The sequence below is a fragment of the Microtus ochrogaster genome, chromosome 4 (genome assembly GCF_000317375.1).
Source record: "Microtus ochrogaster isolate Prairie Vole_2 chromosome 4, MicOch1.0, whole genome shotgun sequence".
In the NCBI taxonomy this organism is placed as follows: domain Eukaryota; kingdom Metazoa; phylum Chordata; class Mammalia; order Rodentia; family Cricetidae; genus Microtus; species Microtus ochrogaster.
In genome coordinates, this window is record NC_022011.1 from 62,852,322 (window position 1) to 62,873,103 (window position 20,782).

The 20,782-nt window shown below is 37.2% G+C and overlaps 1 protein-coding gene across 2 annotated transcripts in view; it reads left to right on the forward strand.

The window, feature by feature from the left end:
• The window catches only part of Epc2 (enhancer of polycomb homolog 2), a 95,004-nt gene that overhangs the window by 39,684 nt on the left and 34,538 nt on the right, over positions 1-20,782 (forward strand). For both annotated transcript variants that reach the window (XM_005346392.3, XM_013346040.2), the window contains exon 3: positions 13,971-14,116. In XM_005346392.3, the coding sequence (XP_005346449.1) occupies positions 13,971-14,116 (146 nt within the window). The remainder of the gene's footprint in view (positions 1-13,970; positions 14,117-20,782) is intronic.

Consider the following 20,782-nt stretch of genomic DNA (forward strand, 5'->3'; position numbering starts at 1 on the left):
CTTCTTGGCTAACTCTCGCACCTGGACTAACCCATTTCTAATAATCTGTGTAGCCCACGAGGTGGCTTACCAGGGAAGATCTTAACCTGCGTCTGTGTCTGGTAGGAGAATCAGGGCGACTCCTTGACTCAGCTTCTTTCTCCCAGCATTCTGTTCTGTTTACTCCGCCTACCTAATTTTATGTCCTATTAAAGGGCCAAGGCAGTCAGTCTCTTTATTTAACCAATGAAATTAACACAAAACAGAAGACTCTCCCCCATCATATGTATTTATACATATATGCATATGCATGTACATATATATTCATAAATGCATAGTCTTAGTCTGTATGTTACTTATGCATGTTTTCAGGACTGACCATTTGATCCTGGATAACCAGTTTGTGTTCTTGCTCATCCTGGAAATTATTTCTCCTGCTCTCAGCATTCCTAGTTTTCAGCACAGTGACTTTTCTTCTGTATATGTCATGCCTAAACCAGCATGATATTTTTAAAATTATTAAATTCTTTATTTTGGAAATAGAATTTCTATTTCGAGAAAAAGTGGTACAAATGGTCCCTGTACACTGTGATACATTTGTTCTTACTCTAGTACCTGTGACTTCTGTTTCTCTTGGTAGCATTTTAACTTAAATTTTTTTTAACTTAATTTTTTTATGGATGAAGTTGAATGTCTTCAAATGTTAGGAGCATTTTTAATTTAAAAAAATGCCATCCTTCATAGAATTTTCTCTTGAATAACAAAATAACCAAGAATGAGATTCTAAAGGAAGAGAAGGAAGACTGAGAAGATCATACAGGGGAAATAGAAAGATTATCTTCATACTCTCTAACTCTGTGATGTTTTCAGAACTGACCATTTGATACTGGAAAGCCAGTTGGTGTTCTCTTCTATGGTGAAAACAATTTCTACTGCTCTAAGCATTGCCTAGGGTTCTGTGTATAGTGGGCAAGTGCTCTACACCTGACCCCAGCAGCCCAGCACCTTTCTGAGGAGGAGCTGGGTGTTCTTTGCTATACCATATAACCACACTGCTCTCCTTCTTTCAGTCTTCCTGCTTCAGCAGCCCAGCCATACTCTTTTAACTAAATTACTATTCTTTGGTTATCATTGAATTCTCTAGTTTGTTTAATATTAGGCTATGTGTTCTGTGTAATGATAAAAGTCCCAGCTTGAAAGAATTCAAGATACCAACCATAGAACCTTTTTTGTAATTCCCATTAATTTAGGGCAGTGATATTTATTATGTATATAAAATGAACTTTTTGAAGTGGGAGAGAAGTATAGGTTATGACCAAGAATCCTGATTATGGAGCTTTTAAATAATCAAATTTTAAGTGGTTTGGTTGGATTTTACTACATAACATTGTAGAAAAAGCTTTAAACTTGGCTGCAGTTCACTTTCTGTATAAGTTGGATGTGGGAGTATGAGCACCACCTGGTTAAGTCTTATAGTTTTAAGGATTATAAGTCTGAGAGAATCACTGCCTTCTGATTACTATACTCAGACTCACTTGATGGTTCTCAGCCAGTCTTGTGTGTTGAATCAGAACCTTGGAGAGCTCCAAACTGGCCCTTTCTTTGCTTCTATCTTAGCTTTCAGTAGCTGTTTTAAAAAGTTATTTTAACCCAGAAGACCTGAAAGATCTACAGATTCTTGAAATTCGGGGTATTTTACATTAGACACAAAAAATAATTCTGAAGTTTTAGAGACCACTTGAGTTGTGGTTCTCAGAACACAGTCCAGTATCACCTGAGAGTTAGAAATACAGACTTATAAACCCCACTGTAGACCTACTGGATTGCAGATAAGTGATTAATCACAAAATTAACAAGTCCTCTATGTGATTTCTGGTGAATGGCTAAGTTTGAGAAAAAACTGATTTCAAGACTGATGATAGCCATGTAAAGAGGGACTTATATCTTATGTGAAATCTTTGGAAGGTGTTTTTATTCCACTTAACTGAGATTTGGAATATATATATATATATATATATATATATATATATATATACACATATATATGTTATGTATATACATAGAACTTTTTTTATGCTAAACTTGTACAGCATTCGGTTCAGATGTATGTCTCACCTATGTTCATACAACTTCTTTGGCTATGTAGTCCTGGATACTTGTTTTACTTTGAAGGTAGATTTGGGTCACATAGCCACTTGTCCAGTCTCATGTTTGGCAGTTTATATTTTGTAGTTAAATATGTCTCTTCTACATTTCTATCCTTGATCCTTTTAATCTTTCTAGAATGTCTTTGCATTTACTTGCTCTGTGTTTTGTAGTATTGGGACATTGCTTGTTTCCAAGAGGAGCCTGTCATACATGTTGTACTTGAGGAGTCAATGTTAACTATTATTAGATAAAATGAAGTAATAATGGTTTTGAAAAGTCATTAGAAAGAACTGAAAAATTGGACAGAAAACATAGCCTGGTTAGTCTAAACACATACTTGTCTTGGAAAGCGCTGTTATTAGTGCTCAAAGATGAGCCTTTCGGGACAAGATGTACTGCTGTTTCTGTCTTTGTTGCCTAAAGTTAGAGGGATTTTTAAGGTAGTTTCCATAGGTAAGCATTTAGGAAATAGATGGAGATGACTAATGCATTCTAAAACTGTTACAATTCATAGAAAAATTTTGGAAGTATAGCACATGTGTGGAGGTCAGAGGAAAGCTTTGTGAAGTCAGTTTTCTTTTTCCACCTTTAAATGAGTTTCAGGGCTCTAATTCAAGTTATCAGCTTATAAGGCAAGCACCTGGATCTTCAGAGCCGTGTCACAAGCCCACTTTAATCTTTTTACTGTCTTAGGCTATTAAATGTAATTTGTAAGCTTAAATATTTAAATTCAAAGTCAAACAAAAACTATCTTTTGTCATATTCATGTCTTTATTCCCTTTTGATGATCAAATACTTTTTCATTACTGCTAATAAGACTAGAAGGATGTTATTTAGCTTTTGTGCATAATTAAAATACCAGTCTTTATAATCATGATCCTGAGGCCTTTGCTCAGCTCACCAGGGTTCTTGACCATTTTCTGAGCTTAAGGTGCAGTGTTTCAACTTTAAATTATACAACTTTGCTGTGTTAATACATAAATAAATTCCTATGTCTGCCTTCTTGTAACATCATTGCTCTTTTGAAAATAAGACCTCAGCAGGAGTTTTATAGTGAAACATGGCTTCTCTATAGAGCTCTGGATAGGACTAGGGATTAAAGCCACATAAAACACAGTATTAGAAGAAAAGCATACAGATTATTATAGCTGCATGGGGAACCTTCATAGGTAAATGAAGACCAGAAAAAATAGATGGATCCAGTTACTGATGTGGTGTGTTGAATATGGAATAGCAGTTGTAGAAAAGTAATTAAATATATGAGGAAACTAAATGCAGATAGCTGGTCTGTTTGTAACCGTTACTCTTGACCATCTTTTTCTCCATCTCCTGTTTGGGAAGGTGTCTTCACATGAGAGCTTTGTTTGCTTTGGGAAAGAAAAAGGGAAGGTAGTCATGCTTTTCTTGGGTCTTCTGCTTTCCAAATGGGAACACTTTAAGGGCCAATATGGCATACTCTGATTGTTTCTGTATTCCATACAGAATAAAGTGGTGGTAGGGAGAAAATAATAAAAAATAAAAATAAAAAGTTTGTTTAAACTGGATTCCACGAATGAGTAAGCACAACAATCAAGTTTAAGACTGATTTTTTTTCCTTTATTACATATTACATGAGTGACCATAGTTAATTGTATAGTTTTCTACACACCTGTTGTTTTTCCAGCAAATATGAACATCTGGGCTTTGGTCTGTAGGAACTATTCACTTTTAAGGGTTCTTAACCTTCTTCCACCATGAGCCTCCATTTCTAAAGACGAACTCTAATCAACTTGACCCATTCTTGGTCTTTGGGTTTGAATAGAGGATTCATACAGATGACAAGTATATATTGACAAATTATTGGTTTTGTTTTTCTGAATAAACATACTGAGGTGGTTTTGTGCATTCCTACTGACAACGTTGTTGAGGCTATTAGCAAATGTGATGGTTGACACCCCGTTTTGTGTGTCTTCTAACTGTCTCGGTATATGAATTATGTGTTACATAAATGTGTTTGTTTTGATGATGTTTCCTTTATTATATATGTAATGTTTTTTTTCTCTGTCTGCCTTGGTGGGCTTGCTTTTGAGCATGTAAAATGGTTCTAAATGTAATGATACAGGCTGTATTCAAAGACAACCAGATGTTTCCCTGTATTTCTCTACCTCCTGCCCCTACCACCATTCTATTTCTTCCTTGTAAATTAATCCCTTCCTAAAATCATGGTTTAGGATATTGAACTTCCATTCAGATATTTCAGGAAGACTCCCACAGGAGTGGGACTTTGATGTTAGAGAGTCTCAGGCAAAATACCTGACAAAGGCAGCGTAAGGAAGGAGGGCCTTATATTGGCCTGTGGTTTCAGGAAAGACAGTCCATCTTGAAATTAGAGATGACAAGGGCAGGAGGTCATGTTGGATCTGCAATCAGGAAACAGAGAGTGATGGTTGCTGGTGTTGACCTAGTTTTCCCTATCTTAATCCAGCCTATGGAATGATGCTACTCATATTTGGGTTGAGTCTTCAATTCTGTTAACTTAATTTAAATATTCTTTCACAACCATGGTTAGAGGCCTATCTTCATTGATATTCTGTCAAATTGGCAATTTTGACCTTCACAAAGACCAAATAACCATTGGAGATCATTGGGAAAGGGTGGATTTGGTAGGTGGTACTAGGTCAGTTAGTTTTTCATATGAAAAATAACAGAAACAAAGAATAAATATGAACGGCAATACTAACAGTTTTAGAAGAGATTATATAATGTTATCTTCATGATTTAAAAGTGCAGACAAGATATATACAGAAGACAACATATATACATGTACTTGTGCATGCATATGTTTGTGCATGTAGAAGCCTGAAGTCTTCCTCAAATGTTGAGCCTCTGTAACTCTCCACATTGATTTTTTTCCCTCCTCGCTGGCCTGTGACTACCCAGTTAGGCTAGGATAGCTGGGTAGCAAGCATGAGCAAACCACTACTTCTACATCCTCAACACTGAGTTTATAAGCATACCTGTTTTAATTTTTGGTATTGTTTTGTTTTTTAAGCTCAAGGACAGTTTTATTGGAGTTTAAAAGAAAAACAAAATGAACAGGGCAGGCAAGCTGAAAATCTCAGCAGCTCCCTGGAGGAGAAGTGGAGGGAAGACCGTGTCCTTTAAGCTTGGCATGGATATCAGGCGTGTAGCCCACAAACAGCTACATGGTGGGGAGGGGAGCTTAAGAGAAAGAGTAAGAGAACCCCAAAGTACCCCCACCAAAAAAGCATACTTCCATTCTGGCTGGTATTTGAAAGGCAGAAACAGGATGAAAAAAAAAAAGGAAAAAGGAAAAGAAAATTTATATTTCCAAGACCCTTCTGTTAGGACCTTAGAAAGTCAGACAGACCCAGCCAACCTCATGCTGCTCAGCTTGTAGGGATTGCCAATACCTGGTTGTTGACATGAATGCCAGAGATGAAGCTCAGGTAGGAGGTCCTAATGCCCACATGACAAGCACTTTACTCACTGAGCTATTTCCCTTGCTCCTAATTCTTCAGGCAAAGAACATAAACTGTAAAGGCAAAGACTACTAAAATTTAGCTTTCTGATAACCAAGACATTATAGAACTCAGACTGGAGGGAGACACTAATGAATGCACATCTTCCAGGCAGCAGGGAGTAGAGGGAAAATAAAGTATCTTTTCCTCAGAATCCAGCCAGGTTGGGTGCTAAGAATGTGTGATTTGACGTAGGCAGATTAAAACACTTCTAGAATCTTAGTGTCAGTATATACAAATGAAATTAAAAATAGTTTTCCGGATTTGTGGGTTAGAAAAAAATATATGTGGTCAGGCAGTGGTGGCACACACCTTTAATCCCAGCACTCGGGAGGCAGAGGCAGGCGTGAGTTCGAGGCCAGCCTAGTCTACAAGAGCCAGTTCCAGGACAGACCTCAAAGCTACAGAGAAACCATGTCTCGGAAAACAAAACAAAACAAAATGAAAGAAAAATATATGTACAAGTGCACAAAAGAAAAACATCAGAAGTAAACAGTAATTGTAATTTGTAGTATTATAATATTAGTGAATTAGGATTCAATTAGGTACTTAACTAGAAATATTTAGGCTATAAAGAAATCAAAGGATAGCTTCTACCCTCTATCCTTACCAAGATTATTAGAGCTAGAAAAAAGTTCAGCCTTTTCAAATGGGTAAAATATTTTCTAAGGATAATTTTCATAAGGCTAATGACTATTCCAGTAATGAAAACACAAATCAAGAGGGGTTATTGAGTGGATTTTTTTGTTGGGGACTAGCCTCAACAAATAACACCTCTTGCCAGGGTAAGAGCATGGGAATCAAAAATATAAGTAAAAAATATGAAGATATGTTTAAAAATAAACAGAAAACATAGAATAGTACTAGGAGGGAGTTCCAGTGAATACTGAAATCTCCCATGTTTAATTTTGCATACAGTTTTATACCCCAGTACAAAAGGGGGGATGTTGTAATAGGAGCGGCGGGGCTGCATCCCTGGCATCCCGGCCGCCTGGCTAGCTTATGCCCCGAAATAACAACACACAAATTGTATTCTTTTAAACACTGCTTGGCCCATTATATCTAGCCTCTTCTCGGCTAACTCTCGCACCTGGACTAGCCCATTTCTAATAATCTGTGTAGCCCACGAGGTGGCTTACCAGGGAGATTCTAGCCTATGTCCATTCTGGGTCGGAGCTTCATCACGTGTGTCTCAGATAGCAGAGCTCTCGCGTCCTCCCGGGAGAGGGGAGCATGGCGTCTCTCTGAGGCGTCTGCTCCCGAGAGGAGAGCTGTCAAGTCTGAGCTCACTTCCTCTTCCTCCCAGCATTCTGTTCTGTTTATTCCTCCCACCTATGTTTTAACCTGTGAGGCCAAGCAGTTTCTTTATTACTTAACCAATGACCTTCTTCCATCAGGGGGAGATTGCATCTTTAACATGATACAAAGGACAGCTCCGACAGTTAATTGCTTTAACACTTTGAAACATCAAGTCATTAGCATTCTGTTGTTTAGGCGGTGAAGCCACTCTAGACCAAGTATCCTGAAGGCAGCCACTCCCCAGGTAATATTACAAAAGAAGGAGCAGAAGTATGTTTGTATATCCTGACCATCTACTAGGTTGGAATGGATCTGCCTGTATAAGCCTTCTTAATGTCAAAAGAACCAAGTAACCACATCCTGATACAGAATGTATAGCCCTGATTTTTGTTAACAGTTGAGCAACTTCAAACTTTCAGACCTCAGACAGGTTGAAAATAGGCTCACATTTTGGGGCCTCCACAATTTTTAATGCTTGTGAGCTGGATCTAGAATTATTTCTCCTTTTTCCTCCCCATCCTTACTGCTTCAAAGCTGGATCTTCCATGATTCCTATTTTAAGTTGCATCTTTGCTTTCATCATTAACTATTATGTCTGTTTTGTTCTCTTAGGGTTTACTTTAAATTTATTTAAAAATAAAAGCAATACATATAATATTAAACTTAACTAATTTTTTTTCTCACATAAGTCAGTCTGGTGTTAGACCTGGACTTGCAGATACAGCACGGCTGTTGCACTCCTGAACTCACAGCAACTGTGATTGCATGTACAAAATCTACCCAAGATGGGGCCTTTTTGTACCCTGTAAAGCCTCATGGGCCCACTCCTTTCTGAGGATTTACATGCAGTTAAGGTTGATAAGGCAGGTTGATGGAAGAAGCACTATTAAGATGTTCCGTGTGCCTGTAGACAAATCATAACACATGCTCCTAGAAATACCTTTAATGCGATCATAGAACCACATACCCAAAGACACGAAAGTAGAAGTGGGATTGTTGGAAAGCAAAGAGGACTGGAGATAGTGGTAGGAGAATGAGACAGTAAGAGTTTGGGGTGCGAGTTCAGTACATCAGATGTATGAAGGTTATGAAATCTATTATCATACATAATGTATGTAATAAAAACATCTTAGAAAGCCAGACTCTATTGAAGTAGCAACTATTAATCGTAGCATATGATGTTTAGTTTTAATTGTCAATTTAACAGAATTTTGAATGTCCAGGAAAGGGAGTCTCAGAGGGATTGTCTATTATATTAGCATGTCTTATGAGTATGTTTGTTGGGCGTGCCCACTGTGGGTGGCATCATTCCATTGACAGGGGATCCTAGATTGTAGGAGGGTGGAGAAAGCTAGCTGAGTACTAGCATTCATGCATCATTCCGATTGCTGTCAGCTCCTTCCTGTCTTCCCTACTGTGATGTAACTTGGAATTGTGAACCAGAATAACCCTTTGTCCCTTAAGTAGCTTTTGTCACAGTATATTATTATAGAATAGGAAAAGGTTTGTCTTCAAAATTCCAAATAATGATACTACTCTCTTCTATTTTAAAAATGTTATCTCCAGCCAGGCAGTGGTGGCACAAGCCTTTGATCTCAACACTTGGGAGGAAGAGGCAGGTGGATCTCAGTGAGTTCCAGGCCAACCTGGTCAACCAAGTGAATTTTAGGACAGCCAGGATGGTTACACAGAGAAACCCTGTCTAGAAAAAGCCAAAAAAAAAAAAAATCTTACTTCATATTATTTAAGATTAGAATTTAGTTTTCAAAAATGTCTCAGTATACTCAGCTGATACTGGTGATTAGCAGTGATTTGATGTTGTTTCTTAAGTTGTAGTTCCAAAGGAAATGGCTTTCTTCTCTTTGTATCTATTACTGTGCTGATTAGTTTTATATAAACTTGACATGAGCTAGAATCATTTGAGAAGGAACCTCAGCTGAGAAAATGCTCCCATCAAATAGGACCATGGGCAGGCCTTGTATGCATTTTCTTAATCAGTGATTGACATGCCACCCGTGAACATGTTGTTCTGGGTTGTATAAGAAAGCAGGCTGAGTAAGACATGGAAAGTAAGCCAGTAGTAAGCAGTGTTTCTCCATGGCTTCTTCATTAGCCCTTGCCTTGAGTTCCTTCCCTAACCTCCCTCAGTGATAGACTGTAAACTGTAAGCTAAAATAAGTGCTTTCCTCCCCATGTTGCTCATGATCTTGGTGTTTTACCGCAACAATAGGCACCCCTGTTTGTTGTCAAGTAATCTATGAAAAGGTATCAGACAGAACTGGGTAAGTGTCCGGGGCAGGGTAAACTTCTATAAATACAAGATGATTTGTGTAAAGAGCTATGAATTCACAAATAAGTAGAGAGGTGAACAGTACAGGCTTTGTTATTTGTAAAACCTTGATTTTTAAGGACTCTGATTGGCAGTACAATATGTCAGAGAATACTTACACTACACATGGTGCTGCACTCTTATGTCAATAATATGAGCATAAGTAAAACAAGTGGAAGAGTTTGTATTATCTAAAGACCATGAGGTGGAGACCAGATTATAGAAAACAGAACGTTTTGATATCAACAAATAAAAAGCAGTAGCAGAAAATATTGACTGTTTAAAAATACTATATTCGGCAAAATACCATTCCTTTCCCTTTCCTACTTTAAAATTGAGAAACAGTTTTAATAGTACTTAAAGTAGCATCAGAAGTTAAAAAATAATGTGTCTTAAATGACTTTCTAATTAAGACCTTCATTAGAAACGCTTATTGTACCACTCGTTACTGAAGCAATGGTGGCATCTGGTCTTCACTTGTAGGTGCTTCAGCCACTTTTGCTTACCATTCGGTGGAGGCTTAGAAGGAAGGAAGGGAGAGAGGAATAAAGGAAGGAGGATAGACATACACGAGAGATCATATACCCAGCTCCACCTGTCAGGAAACTGTGAAGGAGTAGAAAGAAACTTAATTAGTATTACCATTCCTTATCTTTCCCTCCTGGAGATTGAGAGGTGAGAGGAAAAATAGGGGGAGAGAATAAATGTTTCCCTGTACCATGCAACCTGTAATGAGCATGGTAGTATATAGTAGTTAGCTGTCATGTTGCTAGTGGTACTGTGAAGTGATGAGAGCAGCTGCCTCACTGTTGTGCTCCACTGAATTGGATACCACTTGCGTTATACCATGCTTAGTTAGCTACTTCCATTGGAAAACATCTCACCATATTTCAGCTATTGAAAATATGATCTTCCTGGTTATATGTGTTTTCATTTCATTAGGCTACTGTGCTTATTAGATACTTGGATATGAATATGGCCAAATGCTAACTGACTTTGAAAGGTACTCCTAGCTAAACTAAGCATATATTCCTTAAGATATAACTAGTCAACTTGAAGAGAATTTATATATTCTGTCAAGAGACTATACAGAATTTTTTCCCATGCAGCAGCTGTTGCTCTTCTCACAGAAGTAACCAAATTTTCTTGGTGAACACTGAAGGGAATTTTCTGCTTTCTTTCCCGCTTTATTTTTTCCTTCTTAGCATGATTATGCACATCTTTAAATCCTCTTGTTTCTTTTTTTGTTTTGTTGCTGATACACTTTTACCACAAGACATTTACATACAGGGACATATATGTCCCTATTAACCTTGTCGATGCCTTTTTATTTAAATTTTATTTTTTGAGGTTATGACTATAGTATTTTTCCCCTTTCCTCTAAGCTCTAAACTCTCCCATAGTCACTCCCTACTCTTCTTTCATGGCCTCTTTTTTATTATTACAATCATATATGCATATGTGTATGCATAGATATTCCTAAATATAATCCGTTTGGTCCATATTGTGTTACTTGTGTGTATATATATTTGGGGCTGACTGTTTGACACTGGACAACCAATTGATGTGCTCCTCCCTGAAGAAAATGGTTTCTCTGTTACCCAGCATTCCTTATTTGCTTGTAGGGTTACCTTGTGGACTTTTCGCCCCATCCACGTTGACATATATTGTTGTCATTGGTCAGCCCATGTTTGGTCAGTCATGTTGATGAGAGGTTATGGGTATAGCTTCTAACATAACTAGAAGACACAGAATCAGCGAGCTCCCTGTGCCTCTGGCTTTTAAAATCTTTCTGCCCCCACTTCTTCAATGTTCCCTGAGGTACAAGACAATTTCTAGCTCTTCCAGCTCTCTCTACCTCTCTTTTTCTTGTATATAGGGAGTGTTTCCTTTTTTTGTTTAATTGACTGACCTGCAACACTAACCCATTGTTTATATCATTTGTTATATAGCAAGAAAAGATGTTTTCTGGGTTTCAAAAACTGAGTTCTCAATAAATTAGAAATATTCTGCTTATAGTTTGAGTCTTATACCATATTTAACAAATACTATTTTAGCCAACAGACTTTAGTATTCATTTTTCCCGAGTACTAGTAGAGCTATATAAATAACAGCTGTTACAAGAGAGTCTGCCTTTTTATCTGATAACATAAGGAACCCGTGCATGGGGTAAACAGAATGCTGAAACACCTGTATCTGGTTTGGAACCAGCAGGAAGTTGAAGTCTAATGACGCTTGTATAGTTTTCAGATAAAAGGGAAAATGGTAGTGCTAGAATAATTAGAGTGCTAGTTTAAGCTAGTCTTTGCCCTAATTCTGATTTAGCGCATTGTCAGATCTCCTGTCAATTCTCACCATTAATTTTTCTAAACTATTTCCCAGCTTTTCTTGTCCTTTCCCCCCACCTCACAAGTGGGGGTGCTGGCTTTTGTCAGCATAGAATCAGAAGATAGAGCAGATAGGAGGTGGAGGAACAAGAGGTGAGTAAGATTAGGTAGGTGTGTACAAGATGGTCATGCAAATTTTATATATAGCCTTGCCCTTGAACTTTTGGGAATTTCTGATGACTGGAAAGTAGCATACTGGGTTAATGCTGCTTAGCAGTTAGGAAAGTCTTTCTTTAGCTTCTACGGTATCAGCTACCAGGTTAACTGTTGTTAATCTGCATTACAAAGGTGTTCATTGTGTGCAACTGCAAATAGCATTTTCTTATGGAAAAAAGACTAGTGTTTAGTAATCTGTATAGTTTATAGGTTCTATAATGTCTCTCATTGAGTTTGATATGAATTGGGCTGCCTTTTTGAATAAATGAAATCATGTAAATTTAAAATAATTATAAAGGCTAAAAACTACATTTTTTTAAATTTCAAGTGTATTTTTAAATCAATCATAAGTACAGAGCAGTATGTCCTAAGTTAACCAATAAAAGTCTAGAATCCTGACTTTGTAGTTTTCCTTGTGTAGGATATAGTACAAGTTAAATACACTAACATTGTAAAATTTCAGAATCTAAGACTCATTGGGGCATCAAATATCTACTACATGGGGAAGCTGAGACAGTCGATTTAGTAGACATAAAGCACACTAATTAGCTATTGCCTAGTCCATAGTAATTAGTATAAAAGTATATAAGTATTGGCTAACATTTATTTTTATTATTGTTTTTAGTGGTAAAGTATTTTAAAGAATGAATTAGAGTTCAAATCTTATCTGTAGTGACTGGTTTTATTAAAGTTAATAAGCATATACCCCTATTTCTATTGTCACTATTGGGAATTACCCCTAAGAATGTCATACTTAATTGTACAAATAGTACAGATGTGGAGGATAGTTACATATGGGTTCACCTTCATGTGCAGGCAGCATTAAGTAACCAGCACGCTAGTGACTGACTTTTCTTACTGCTTTGTTCTCAATTCTCACTACATATTTTCAATACTTATTTGTGCACTTTAGCCTTTTCAGTAAAGACACAGATATTTTAAAATGCCTAACAATGCATATCAGAGAAAAAATTGGTATTCCCTTTTCCATCCTTGAACTCCTATCTTGATAGCCTCTCTTGAGCAGAAGTAGCAAATTATCAGCAACTTTTTTTTCTCAAAATACTCTGCACGTAAAACACATGTGCGTGTGCCCGCCCATGTCCTCTGTACACCTTGGCCCTCTGCACACGCCCTTTCAGCCTCACCTCATCGCGACTGCTCACAGCTCATTCCCGCCTGGCCTTTGGTTAACAGTCTGAGCATGTATCCACTGTCATTTCTCTTTTCCTCTGTAGAACGCTTCGTTTGCAATTTTTTTTTTCTCATAGTGTCACAAAAAAATCCTTTATGTATTTTTTCTATGTAAATTTAAGTTATTGGAATTACTATGTCAGAGAATATGTATTTTAATTGATAAATACCAGTTATAATTTGCTCCTCTTATCCTCCAACTAGCTTAATGTCAGCTTTTATATCTTATCTAGCTGATGTGTGACAAATATTGTATCTGTGTCTGCCTAATTTGCATGTTTAAAAATCCTTTGGTATTCTCCACTAAAAATTCTTTGCCAGTTTTTTTAAGATTAGTTTTTTGCTTATATTTTTGAGAAATCATAAGGAAAGTGGCTCTTTATGTGTTACTTTACCCTTAGTTCTTTGTCTCTTGACTTATTGTTATAAAACTTTATATATAGAAATTTAAAATTTTATGTAGTCAAATATTTTAAATTAGTTATTATGGTGTTTGAATTTAAAACTGTCCATATATTTTCCTCCTGCAATTTCTTATATTTTAGTGTATCTTGATTTTTTTTTAAATAGAGGGAGATATAGGGAGTAATTTATTAACTTTATCATAAGAATAGGAATTAGCCTTAATTTATGTTGTAATTAGTTTGCCATTCTAACACCATTAAAACATTTTTATTTTACATTTTATCTTCAGTGATATGCATTATATGTTGTATGCTAAGCTTAATTGCAGATTTTAATGTTCTCCTGTACTTCTTCGTATAACTACTATTTTATATTTTGTCCTATGTGTAGGGTACTTTAAAAATAGTTTCTGAGTTGATGTTTTACTCTGTCAAACTTTAAATCATGTGTAAAGCCATATGCCTGCCCTTTTACAGTCTCTAAAACTGATTTGTGTGTGTACAACTTCATGATTTCAACTCAGTTTAAAGAATTATTCTTTTTTTTCCCTAGCTTTTAACCTAGACAACGAGCAACCAGATTATGATATGGATTCGGAAGATGAGACATTATTAAATAGACTTAACAGAAAGATGGAAATTAAACCTTTGCAATTTGAAATTATGATTGACAGACTTGAAAAAGCCAGTTCTAACCAGGTACTGTACCATGTAAAGGTGTCTCTTTATAATTAAACTAGTTAACACTTTAGCTTCCCCTCATCCAAGTGTGTTGTCGGAATGTGCTGCATTTTACTGTTTGTTGAATTTCTTTCTTTTTCTGACATCCTAGAATTTCTGTGTGAACTAAATATTTCATCATTTTCTTGAATAGGAGCATGGAGAATAACATCCTGAGTTTTTCCATATGGATTGAATAGTGTTTGAGTGCCTTGATCCTTTGCGTAGTTGCTATGTTTTTGATATTTCCACACCTAATTTTGTTTTAATTGGATTTCTGAGGTAGTTATCTTAAATCTTGTTCAGTTGCCCAAATGTATACAAGTTTCCATTATTTTCAATGAGTTTTAAATTTAATAACTGGCATATTATTCAAAATGCTAAGTTATAGAAAATCATTCACAAAGTAATGAGAATTTCTTTAGTAAGCAAAATTTCACAAGGAATTTAGAATAGTAGCTGTCTTTCTAGAAAGAATTAAACTGCTCATGTCAGGAGACTTTAAGTGCTTATCCTTTTGACTTAATGACCTCATGTCTAGAATTATCTGCAGAAAAATAAATAGATTGCTGGGGATGTTGCTCAGATGGGATGCTCTTACTTAACATGTGGAAAACCTGGTATCATCTCCCTTGCACCACAAAAATTAAAAGAGAGACATTTACCTGTATGATGGAATATAATGCGGACATTTTAATAATGAGTTTGAAAGGTGACTAATATCAGAGGATATTGTTTATTGCATGATACTAAGTTTTGAAAAGAGGATATAGAATTTACTCAGCAACTGAGGTTTAGGTAAGGCATATTTGCATATGTACAGTAAGAAAAAGAAGATACAACAAAATGCCCACAATGGTTGTATTTGGATGATGAAATTATTGGGGATTTTTGTACTCTTTATGCTATTTTTGTCTTGCAAGCTTGCTATAATAAAAGATGTATTTTTGCATAATTAGATTTTTAAATAAACTGTCTTTAAAATTACTTTTGGTATGGTGTGGTATATTAATGTGCTAATTATTTATAAGGAAGTTAGGGATATAACAAAAATTGCAAATAAACTATACAATCGATTATTAATTTTTTTCACTAGTTTACCTAAAAGTTGATTCCCCTTACAACTTAAATTCTTTACATCTCTAAGGCAGTGGTTCTCAACCTATGGGTCATGAATGACCTTTTTAGGGGGGGGCCACATACCAGATATCCTGCATATCACATATTTATATTACAATTTATAGTAGCAAAATTACAGTTATGAAGTAGCAACAAAAATAATTTTATGTTTGGAGGTCACCATAGCATGAGGAACTGTATTATAAAGGTTTGCAGCCTTAGGAAAGTTGAGAACCACTGCTCTAAAGTGTACCAGCTCTTCAGAACATTTTCAAAACCTTTCCATTGGAAAAACTATTTGACTGTACTGTTCACCAGTCTTACCCTTGTTTTGACTGAAAGTAACACCCAATGTTCTATGGAGCTAAAATTCAGTTGGTAAAGTGTGTTTAGCAAGCATGTTCAAGGCCTAGAATTTGATTCCTAACACTGCTATATAACCAGGTGTGGTGGCATGTGTGTATAATCCCAGCTTTTCAGAGGTAGTCAGAAGTATGACTAGGATTCAAAGATTCACAGCATGGCAGATTTAAGACTAGCCTGCGAAACATGAGACCATGTTTTAAAATGTTCACAGTTTGTGCTCACAGTTGCTCTGAGTTCAGATCCACAAGTATCAAACAGTTTCTAGGGTCCTTTTATATACAAATGTTCCCAGCAAATCTAGGCTGGGTGGAATTTATTCCAAAATAAATTTTCCATAATGGAAAATTCCATAAGTTTTCCATAATGGGAATTCACTTGGTATGGCTGAGATTATAGCATCAGAAGTCTTCTGTTCCCCGTTGAATTGATTACTATCTTAGTGTCTAGGCAAACAAATAGATGATAACATTGAATGAAACAGATAAACAAGCTCTACCTTTGTACAGCTTATTCAAATAGGAACAGGGCTGGGAGAGCCGGCTCAGCGCTTAAGAGCACTGTCTGCTCTTCCAGAGGGCCTGGGTTCAATTCCCAGCACCCATAGGGCAGCTGACAACTGTCTATAATTCCAAGATCTGACACCCTCACACAAACATACATGCAGACAAAACACCAGTGTACATAAAAAATAATAAATAAACTATCAAATAGGAACAGGATAGACAGAAAGGCACACACCTGGTAGTATATTATGCACTTATGCTTAGTGCCATCTTGTTTTCTCTTTGCTTAGGAATTAGATTCTAGGCCTTCAAACAAGTTGCTAAACCGAGGACATGATAGCTCCTATTTAAAAACACAGAAGAAATAGTGGCAGAGTTGTTAACAGAGGACCGTGAGAAGAGCCTGTTATCAGAACCAAGGAGTTACCCCCGAAAGGCTAGCTGTCCTCCTACTAACTCTCTGCTCCATTAATTCCTTTTGAGGGCTGTCATGGTATCACAAGGCAGAGGATTGAGTTTGTAGTAAACTAGTATTTAATAGGTTAATAGAAGAAAAACTTAAAAAGACAGGCAAGGTTTCTGCTCCTGTCATGCTGGAGGTGGCTGCAATGAAGTCTATTTTGAGACTGTTACCAAATGCTGTGGTTACTGTCAGTCTTCATCTGTTGCTTATTTTCTGTTCACTTGCTCTTTTTCCCTCCATGGTGCTGGAGCCTGATTCCAGGACCTTGTGCATGCTAAGAAATTTTGCTACTACTAAACTCTCCTCTTTATCATGCAACTGTCTCCAGCGTTGTTCTTAAGCAGCTTTGTCCCTTCTGATTTTATTTCTCTGAGCTGTACTCTGCTTCCTCTTGTTCTGTTTGTTTTATTTCTTTGAGGCAAGACCTCTCACCTTGTTTGGCTGTTCTGGAGCTTCCTGTATAGCTCCGGTTGGCCGCAGCCTCCTTGAGTGCAGCTGACTTGTTGAAATTTTATTCTCAGTGTTTTTACCCTGTGCATTTGGGAGTGATGTCACCTTTTTGCTGATTTTAATGGATCTAATAAGCCATGTACCTCTGCTCATGACTTCTTTGAGGGACTTCTGGATTTTTTTTTTTCTCCCTCTTCTCTTAAAACCTCTTGGCATCTCCACCAAGACCCTTTAAATTAACTGTCTCATCCCAGATGGTCTTCCATGTCTTTTTAAAATCCTCTTTACTTTGAGACAGCTAATTCCAGTTCCGGAACTTAGATCATACCTCATACTTAAAAGGGGGAAATAATAGAGTCATATTTCTAATTACTTGGCAAAATTATAAATATATAAATATATAGTGTAAATATAAATGTTGATAATTACATGTTTGTTGGTAATACCAGGCGGTGGTGGTGGACACCTTTAATCCCAGACTTGGGAATCAGAGGCAGGCAGATCTCTTGAGTTCAAGGCCAGCCTGGTCTACAGAGCTACTGTCTAAAAATCAAAAGAAAAAAGATGTTGTTAGTTTAGATAAAAGTATTAAAGATAACAGTGGATGAGTCTAGGTCTAAAAGTATACAGGTGTTCTTTGAAATGGTTTATTCTTGTAAGCTTCTTTGTACATTTGTAGTCATTTCTAAGTGAAATGGTTTTGTTGTTGTTTTGCCACAAGCTACCTTAAGTAGCGTTCTCTTTCTTTGACTTTCCTCTCAATATCAATACCTTAATAAAATACTTTGTAAAGCAGAAGGTCTTTTTTAGGCTGGCCTTAAAGTTGCTGTAGTTCCTCCTGCTTTACCTGCTGGGTGTTGGGATTGCTGGTTTGCGAATCATGCCCATTTTTTAAAGCAAACATTTTCTAGAATGATTTTTAATGTTTTCAGTTATAAATCTTGTTATCTCCGTAAACTAACACCCTCTTCTCACATGCTTTCTAACACTGCTCCTCATAGGAAGACCATTTACTTCTTGCCTTCTACCAGCCCTGCCCCAGTTAGAAAGCTTCTAACAGTATGTGGGGGAAATAGAGACCCATCACCCATGAATTGCAGTTTCCTTCCTTCCTACTTTCGTATCTCTTTTTATCCTCTTACAAAGGCAGAATCCTAGCCCTTCCTATTTGCTTGTATAACTATTTCTTACATATCTCATTTTTACTTACCTTTTCTCACATCTCTTAAGTCTTTGTCTTCTCAAAAAAGTATCCTAGGATCTTTGTTGCCAAGATAACTCTTTCATTTAATCTCATCTTTTCCAACAAACTTCCATCTTGTCCCTCTCTTTTTGTCATATATTAATTTTCAAAGGATAATTTGAAATACTTAGTGCCTTCTACATAGCATAATCTTTTACTCATACCACTGAATTCTTTAAGTTCCAAGTGGTGTCCAGATTGTCATCCAGGAGCCTCTTTCAACCTGTGCTCACCTCAGTGCCCCTGTGTTATATCAGATGATATTAGCCACATTTGATGATTTTGGTTTTCTCCTTTTCCTTTGCCCTTTTCTGTCACGCGTTAATATTCACATTGGTGTCCTGTCCTCAGCTTACTCTTTTATCTTAAGTTCCCATCAGCTTCTTGCTGGCCCTCAAGTTCTATTTCTACCTGCTAAGCTCCAGGCAATATTTCTCTATAACATTTCTAACATAGCAGAATTTTCAAATTCATCATTTTCACACCCATCTCTTTCTTTCTTAATTAAGGGCATTGTCTCTCATGTAGTTGACCAGCATTGTATGCGATGGTTGACTTCTTTATAGCCACTCACAGCCAGTGTATCCTAAATAAAACCAGTGATTTTTGTTTTGAAGTGTCATGTTGTCTTATCCACCTCTTCCATTTTTATGGTGTCTCATCTGGACTTTTCATTATGCTAGTCGTGGTTTTATTAAAAACCTTTTTTAAGAAGGAGGAAAAATTATTAGGTGGTTTATGATAAAGACTCTTCCACCTGGCTCTCAATGCTCTGTGCCTCTTTATAGATCTTCCCTGTTCCCTTTGCCCAGAAGGCCAGGTCTGCATTTCTAACCTGTGGTTTGTACGCAGTCTGGTGACCTTTAATAAACATTTCACAGTTGCTTAAAGTCCATCGTCACAGCCTGAAGAAGTAGCCGCACTGACTTCTACCCTGCTCCTTCCACTCAGCTAAAATCCATAGTGAAGCTCCAGGATTTGTGTCAGTTCATTTTCCTGGTGCTAGATTCCTGCCAGAAGCTATGAGATGAGAAACAGAGAGGAGCTAGAATTATGGCATCTTCCTGTGTTGTGGGAGCTCAGTCTGTTTAGCCAATGACAAATATGGGTGACTATTAATCTGTAATTCTTTTTTTTAGTTAGTGAATTACATTCCCTATTATTGGTTTTTATTTTTTTTTATTGAGAAAAAAAATTTCCGCCTCCTCCCAGCCTCCCACTCCTCTCGCCCTCCTCCCCCTCCTCTCCCCCTCCCTCTCGAGTCTGAAGAGCAGTCAGGGTTCCCTGCCCTGTGGAAAGTCCAAAGTCCTCCCCCCTCCATCCTGGTCTAGGAAGGTGAACATCCAAACTGGCTAGGCCCCCACAAAGCCAGAACAAGAAGTAGGATCAAAATCCAGTGCCATTGTCCTTGGCTTCTCAGCAGCCCTCATTGTCCGCCATGTTCAGAGAGTCCGGGTTTATCCCCTGCTTTTTCAGACACAATCCAGCTGGCCTTGGTGAGCTCCCAATAGATCAGCCCCACTGTCTCCGTGGGTGGGTGCACCCCTCTTGGTCCTGACTTCCTTGCTCATCTTCTCCCTCCTTCTGTTCCTCATTGGGACTTTGGGAGCCCAGTCCAGTGTCCCAGTGTGGGTCTCATATCATCATTATTTGCAGATGATATGATAGTGTACATAAGCGACCCCAAAACCTCCACCAAAGAACTCCTAAAGCTGATAAACACCTTTAGTAATGTGACAGGATACAAGATCAACTCCAAAAAATCAGTCGCCCTCCTATACACAAAGGATATGGAAGCAGAGAGGGAAATCAGAGAAGCATCACCTTTCACGATAGCCACAAATAGCATAAAATATCTTGGGGTAACTCTAACCAAGGAAGTGAAAGATCTATTTGACAAGAACTTTAAGGAATTGAAGAAAGAAGTTGAAGAGGATACCAGAAAGTGGAAAGATCTCCCTTGCTCTTGGATTGGGAGGATCAACATAGTAAAAATGGCAATTCTACCAAAGGCAATTTATAGATTCAGTGCAATCCCCATCAAGGTCCCATCAAAATTCTTCACAGATCTTGAGAGGACAATAATCAACTTTATATGGAAAAACAAAAAACCCAGGATAGCCAAAACAGTCTTATATAATAAAGGAACTTCTGGAGGCATTACCATCCCTGACTTCAAACTCTACTACAGAGCTACAGTATTGAAAACAGCTTGGTATTGATATAAAAACAGAGAAGTCGACCAATGGAATCGAATAGAAGACCCAGATTTTAACCCACAAACCTATGAACACCTCATTTTCGATAAAGGAGCTAAAAGTATACAATGGAAGAAAGAAAGCATCTTCAACAAATGGTGCTGGCACAACTGGATGTCAACCTGTAGAAGAATGAAAATTGACCCATATCTATCACCATGCACAAAACTCAAGTCCAAATGGATCAAAGACCTAATATCAGTCCAAGTACACTGAACCTGATAGAAGAGAAATTGGGAGGTA